At 41.6% G+C, this 7,500-nt stretch overlaps 1 protein-coding gene across 2 annotated transcripts in view; it reads left to right on the forward strand.

Moving 5' to 3' along the window:
- LOC121847403 (dachshund homolog 2-like) overlaps positions 1 to 7,500 on the forward strand; it is a 74,368-nt gene that overhangs the window by 54,651 nt on the left and 12,217 nt on the right. The window contains exon 6 of one of the 2 annotated variants that reach the window (XM_042328076.1): positions 5,121 to 5,263. In XM_042328076.1, coding sequence (XP_042184010.1) covers positions 5,121 to 5,263 — 143 coding nt within the window. The remainder of the gene's footprint in view (positions 1 to 5,120; positions 5,264 to 7,500) is intronic. The other variant, XM_042328077.1, reaches the window with a different exon arrangement.

Genomic DNA, 7,500 nt, shown 5'->3' on the forward strand with positions numbered 1-7,500 from the left:
AGACTGACTTTACCATTAGAGGGATCTAGAGACTGACTTTACCATTAGAGGGATCTAGAGACTGAGTTTACCATTAGAGGGATCTAGAGACTGACTTTACCATTAGAGGGATCTAGAGACTGACTTTACCATTGGAGGTATTTAGAGACTGACTTTACCATTAGAGGGATCTAGAGACTGACTTTACCATTAGAGGGATCTAGAGACTGACTCTAGACTGACTTTACCATTAGAGGGATCTAGATACTGACTTTACCATTAGAGGGATCTAGAGACTGACTTTACCATTAGAGGGATCTAGAGACTGAGTTTACCATTAGAGGGATCTAGAGACTGACTTTACCATTAGAGGGATCTAGAGACTGACTCTAGACTGACTTTACCATTAGAGGGATCTAGAGACTGACTCTAGACTGACTTTACCATTAGAGGGATCTAGAGACTGACTTTACCATTAGAGGGATCTAGAGACTGACTCTAGACTGACTTTACCATTAGAGGGATCTAGAGACTGACTTTACCATTAGAGGGATCTAGAGACTGACTTTACCATTAGAGGGATCTAGAGACTGAGTTTACCATTAGAGGGATCTAGAGACTGACTTTACCATTAGAGGGATCTAGAGACTGACTCTAGACTGACTTTACCATTAGAGGGATCTAGAGACTGACTCTAGACTGACTTTACCATTAGAGGGATCTAGAGACTGACTTTACCATTAGAGGGATCTAGAGACTGACTCTAGACTGACTTTACCATTAGAGGGATCTAGAGACTGACTCTAGACTGACTTTACCATTAGAGGGATCTAGAGACTGACTCTAGACTGACTTTACCATTAGAGGGATCTAGAGACTGACTTTACCATTAGAGGGATCTAGACTGACTTTACCATTAGAGGGATCTAGAGACTGACTTTACCATTAGAGGGATCTAGAGACTGACTTTACCATTAGAGGGATCTAGAGACTGAGTTTACCATTAGAGGGATCTAGAGACTGACTTTACCATTAGAGGGATCTAGAGACTGACTTTACCATTGGAGGTATCTAGAGACTGACTTTACCATTAGAGGGATCTAGAGACTGACTTTACCATTAGAGGGATCTAGAGACTGACTCTAGACTGACTTTACCATTAGAGGGATTTAGAGACTGACTTTACCATTAGAGGGATCTAGAGACTGACTTTACCATTAGAGGGATCTAGACTGACTTTACCATTAGAGGGATCTAGAGACTGACTTTACCATTAGAGGGATCTAGAGACTGACTTTACCATTAGAGGGATCTAGAGACTGAGTCAAGACTGACTTTACCATTAGAGGGATCTAGAGACTGACTTTACCATTAGAGGGATCTAGAGAGTGACTTTACCATTAGAGGGATCTAGAGACTGACTTTACCATTAGAGGGATCTAGACTGACTTTACCATTAGAGGGATCTAGAGAGTGACTTTACCATTAGAGGGATCTAGACTGACTTTACCATTAGAGGGATCTAGAGACTGACTTTACCATTAGAGGGATCTAGAGACTGACTTTACCATTAGAGGGATCTAGAGACTGACTTTACCATTAGAGGGATCTAGAGACTGACTTTACCATTAGAGGGATCTAGAGACTGACTTTACCATTAGAGGGATCTAGAGACTGACTCTAGACTTACTTTACCATTAGAGGGATCTAGAGACTGACTTTACCATTAGAGGGATCTAGAGACTGACTTTACCATTAGAGGGATCTAGAGACTGACTTTACCATTAGAGAGATCTAGAGACTGACTCTAGACTTACTTTACCATTAGAGGGATCTAGAGACTGACTTTACCATTAGAGGGATCTAGAGACTGACTTTACCATTAGAGGGATCTAGAGACTGACTCTAGACTTACTTTACCATTAGAGGGATCTAGAGACTGACTTTACCATTAGATGGATCTAGAGACTGACTTTACCATTAGAGGGATCTAGAGACTGACTTTACCATTAGAGGGATCTAGAGACTGAGTTTACCATTAGAGGGATCTAGAGACTGACTTTACCATTAGAGGGATCTAGAGACTGACTTTACCATTGGAGGTATTTAGAGACTGACTTTACCATTAGAGGGATCTAGAGACTGACTTTACCATTAGAGGGATCTAGAGACTGACTCTAGACTGACTTTACCATTAGAGGGATCTAGAGACTGACTTTACCATTAGAGGGATCTAGAGACTGACTTTACCATTAGAGGGATCTAGAGACTGAGTTTACCATTAGAGGGATCTAGAGACTGACTTTACCATTAGAGGGATCTAGAGACTGACTCTAGACTGACTTTACCATTAGAGGGATCTAGAGACTGACTCTAGACTGACTTTACCATTAGAGGGATCTAGAGACTGACTTTACCATTAGAGGGATCTAGAGACTGACTTTACCATTAGAGGGATCTAGAGACTGAGTTTACCATTAGAGGGATCTAGAGACTGACTTTACCATTAGAGGGATCTAGAGACTGACTTTACCATTGGAGGTATCTAGAGACTGACTTTACCATTAGAGGGATCTAGACTGACTTTACCATTAGAGGGATCTAGAGAGTGACTTTACCATTAGAGGGATCTAGACTGACTTTACCATTAGAGGGATCTAGACTGACTTTACCATTAGAGGGATCTAGAGACTGACTTTACCATTAGAGGGATCTAGAGACTGACTTTACCATTAGAGGGATCTAGAGACTGACTTTACCATTAGAGGGATCTAGAGACTGACTTTACCATTAGAGAGATCTAGAGACTGACTCTAGACTTACTTTACCATTAGAGGGATCTAGAGACTGACTTTACCATTAGAGGGATCTAGAGACTGACTTTACCATTAGAGGGATCTAGAGACTGACTCTAGACTTACTTTACCATTAGAGGGATCTAGACTGACTTTACCATTAGAGGGATCTAGAGACTGACTTTACCATTAGAGGGATCTAGAGACTGACTTTACCATTAGAGGGATCTAGAGACTGAGTTTACCATTAGAGGGATCTAGAGACTGACTTTACCATTAGAGGGATCTAGAGACTGACTTTACCATTGGAGGTATTTAGAGACTGACTTTACCATTAGAGGGATCTAGAGACTGACTTTACCATTAGAGGGATCTAGAGACTGACTCTAGACTGACTTTACCATTAGAGGGATCTAGAGACTGACTTTACCATTAGAGGGATCTAGAGACTGACTTTACCATTAGAGGGATCTAGAGACTGAGTTTACCATTAGAGGGATCTAGAGACTGACTTTACCATTAGAGGGATCTAGAGACTGACTTTACCATTAGAGGGATCTAGAGACTGACTCTAGACTGACTTTACCATTAGAGGGATCTAGAGACTGACTTTACCATTAGAGGGATCTAGAGACTGACTCTAGACTGACTTTACCATTAGAGGGATCTAGAGACTGACTTTCGCATTAGAGGGATCTAGAGACTGACTTTACCATTAGAGGGATCTAGAGACTGAGTTTACCATTAGAGGGATCTAGAGACTGACTTTACCATTAGAGGGATCTAGAGACTGACTCTAGACTGACTTTACCATTAGAGGGATCTAGAGACTGACTTTACCATTAGAGGGATCTAGAGACTGACTCTAGACTGACTTTACCATTAGAGGGATCTAGACACTGACTCTAGACTGACTTTACCATTAGAGGGATCTAGAGACTGACTCTAGACTGACATTACCATTAGAGGGATCTAGAGACTGACTTTACCATTAGAGGGATCTAGACTGACTTTACCATTAGAGGGATCTAGGGACTGACTTTACCATTAGAGGGATCTAGAGACTGACTTTACCATTAGAGGGATCTAGAGACTGAGTTTACCATTAGAGGGATCTAGAGACTGACTTTACCATTAGAGGGATCTAGAGACTGACTTTACCATTGGAGGTATCTAGAGACTGACTTTACCATTAGAGGGATCTAGAGACTGACTTTACCATTAGAGGGATCTAGAGACTGACTCTAGACTGACTTTACCATTAGAGGGATCTAGAGACTGACTTTACCATTAGAGGGATCTAGAGACTGACTTTACCATTAGAGGGATCTAGACTGACTTTACCATTAGAGGGATCTAGAGACTGACTTTACCATTAGAGGGATCTAGAGACTGACTTTACCATTAGAGGGATCTAGAGACTGAGTTTACCATTAGAGGGATCTAGAGACTGACTTTACCATTAGAGGGATCTAGAGACTGACTTTACATTGGAGGTATCTAGAGACTGACTTTACCATTAGAGGGATCTAGACTGACTTTACCATTAGAGGGATCTAGAGAGTGACTTTACCATTAGAGGGATCTAGACTGACTTTACCATTAGAGGGATCTAGACTGACTTTACCATTAGAGGGATCTAGAGACTGACTTTACCATTAGAGGGATCTAGAGACTGACTTTACCATTAGAGGGATCTAGACTGACTTTACCATTAGAGGTGATCTAGACTGACTTTACCATTAGAGGGATCTAGAGACTGACTTTACCATTAGAGGGATCTAGAGACTGACTTTACCATTAGAGGGATCTAGACTGACTTTACCATTAGAGGGATCTAGAGACTGACTTTACCATTCGAGGGATTTAGAGACTGACTTTACCATTAGAGGGATCTAGACTGACTTTACCATTAGAGGGATCTAGAGAGTGACTTTACCATTAGAGGGATCTAGACTGACTTTACCATTAGAGGGATCTAGACTGACTTTACCATTAGAGGGATCTAGAGACTGACTTTACCATTAGAGGGATCTAGAGACTGACTTTACCATTAGAGGGATCTAGAGACTGACTTTACCATTAGAGGGATCTATAGACTGACTTTACCATTAGAGAAGGGGGAGAAGGGGAGGGGAGAAGGGGGAGGAGAGAAGGGGAGGAGAGAAGAGTCCATGCTTTCATAGTCTCGCGATGCCATGTCTCCAAAATCACATCACCTTTGACCTCCTGTCACTTTTCTCATCTTCTATCTGTCCGTCTCTCTCTCCTTGTTAAAGAGGAGGATGGTCACTTCATCCCATTATACACAGTGCTTGTATTCAAATCATTACTGATCTCTTCCAGAAGACTCCTCATCGGCTCTTCCCATGGTGAAGCCGTCTTTTGATAGGCTGTCCTCGGGCCAGGCTCTGCCCCCTGGCTTCCCTGCTCCATTCCTATTCGCTGACGGCATTTCCTCTGTTGAGACTCTACTCACCAACATACAGGCAAGATAATAACCTAGATGAGATGAAGTCACTACCATTCATGTCATTTCTAGTGTTGACAATTTAGTCAGTCTCATTTGTGATGTCAAGGTCTCTAGCTATAGTATCTAATAGATATACTCAAGAGCTTATTTGTAGACCTAATCTCTCTCTCTCTCTCTCTCTCTCTCTCTCTTCCCTCCGTCTCTCTCTCTCTCTCTGTCTCTCTCTCTCTCTCTCTCTCTCTCTGTCTCTCTCTCTCTCAATTCAATTCAATTCAATTCAAGGGCTTTATTGGCATGGGAAACATGTGTTAACATTGCCAAAGCAAGTGAGGTAGATAATATACAAAGTGAATATATAAAGTGAAAAACAACAAAAATTAACAGTAAACATTACACATACAGAAGTTTCAAAACAGTAAAGACATTACAAATGTCATATTATATATATATACAGTGTTCTAACAATGTACAAATGGCTAAAGGACACAAGATAAAATAAATAAGCATAAATATGGGTTGTATTTACAATGGTGTTTGTTCTTCACTGGTTGCCCTTTTCTCGTGGCAACAGGTCACAAATCTTGCTGCTGTGATGGCACACTGTGGAATTTCACCCAGTAGATATGGGAGTTTTTCAAAATTGGATTTGTTTTCGAATTCTTTGTGGATCTGTGTAATCTGAGGGAAATATGTCTCTCTAATATGGTCATACATTGGGCAGAAGGTTAGGAAGTGCAGCTCAGTTTCCACCTCATTTTGTGGGCAGTGAGCACATAGCCTGTCTTCTCTTGAGAGCCATGTCTGCCTACGGCGGCCTTTCTCAATAGCAAGGCTATGCTCACTGAGTCTGTACATAGTCAAGGCTTTCCTTAATTTTGGGTCAGTCACAGTGGTCAGGTATTCTGCCGCTGTGTACTCTCTGTGTAGGGCCAAATAGCATTCTAGTTTGCTCTGTTTTTTTGTTAATTCTTTCCAATGTGTTAAGTAGTTATCTTTTTGTTTTCTCATGATTTGGTTGGGTCTAATTGTGCTGCTGTCCTGGGGCTCTGTAGTGTGTGTTTGTGTTTGTGAACAGAGCCCCAGGACCAGCTTGCTTAGGGACTCTTCTCCAGGTTCATCTCTCTGTAGGTGATGGCTTTGTTATGGAAGGTTTGTGAATCGCTTCCTTTTAGGTGGTTGTAGAATTTAACAGCTCTTTTCTGGATTTTGATAATTAGTGGGTATCGGCCTAATTCTGCTCTGCATGCATTATTTGGTGTTCTACGTTGTACACGGAGGATATTTTTGCAGAATTCTGTGTGCAGAGTCTCAATTTGGTGTTTGTCCCATTTTGTGAAGTCTTGGTTGGTGAGCGGACCCCAGACCTCACAACCATAAAGGGCAATGGGCTCTATGACTGATTCAAGTATTTTTAGCCAGATCCTAATTGGTATGTTGAAATTTATGTTTCTTTTGATGGCATAGAATGCCCTTCTTGCCTTGTCTCTCAGATCGTTCACAGCTTTGTGGAAGTTACCTGTGGTGCTGATGTTTAGGCCAAGGTATGTATAGTTTTTTGTGTGCTCTAGGGCAACAGTGTCTAGATGGAATTTGTATTTGTGGTCCTGGTGACTGGACCTTTTTTGGAACACCATTATTTTGGTCTTACTGAGATTTACTGTCAGGGCCCAGGTCTGACAGAATCTCTGCATAAGATCTAGGTGCTGCTGTAGGCCCTCCTTGGTTGGTGACAGAAGCACCAGATCATCAGCAAACAGCAGACATTTCACTTCAGATTCTAGCAGGGGGAGGCCGGGTGCTGCAGACTTTTCTAGTGCCCTCGCCAATTCGTTGATATATATGTTGAAGAGGGTGGGGCTTAAGCTGCATCCCTGTCTAACCCCACGACCCTGTGTGAAGAAATGTGTGTGTTTTTTGCCAATTTTAACCGCACACTTGTTGTTTGTGTACATGGATTTTATAATGTCGTATGTTTTACCCCCAACACCACTTTCCATTAGTTTGTATAGCAGACCCTCATGCCAGATTGAGTTGAAGGCTTTTTTTGAAATCAACAAAGCATGAGAAGACTTTGCCTTTGTTTTGGTTTGTTTGATTGTCAATTAGGGTGTGCAGGGTGAATACATGGTCTGTTGTACGGTAATTTGGTAAAAAGCCAATTTGACATTTGCTCAGTACATTGTTTTCATTGAGGAAATGTACGAGTCTGCTGTTAATAATAATGCAGAGGATTTTCCCAAGGTTACTGTTGAC

The sequence above is a fragment of the Oncorhynchus tshawytscha genome, linkage group LG10, assembly GCF_018296145.1.
Source record: "Oncorhynchus tshawytscha isolate Ot180627B linkage group LG10, Otsh_v2.0, whole genome shotgun sequence".
In the NCBI taxonomy this organism is placed as follows: Eukaryota; Metazoa; Chordata; class Actinopteri; order Salmoniformes; family Salmonidae; genus Oncorhynchus; species Oncorhynchus tshawytscha.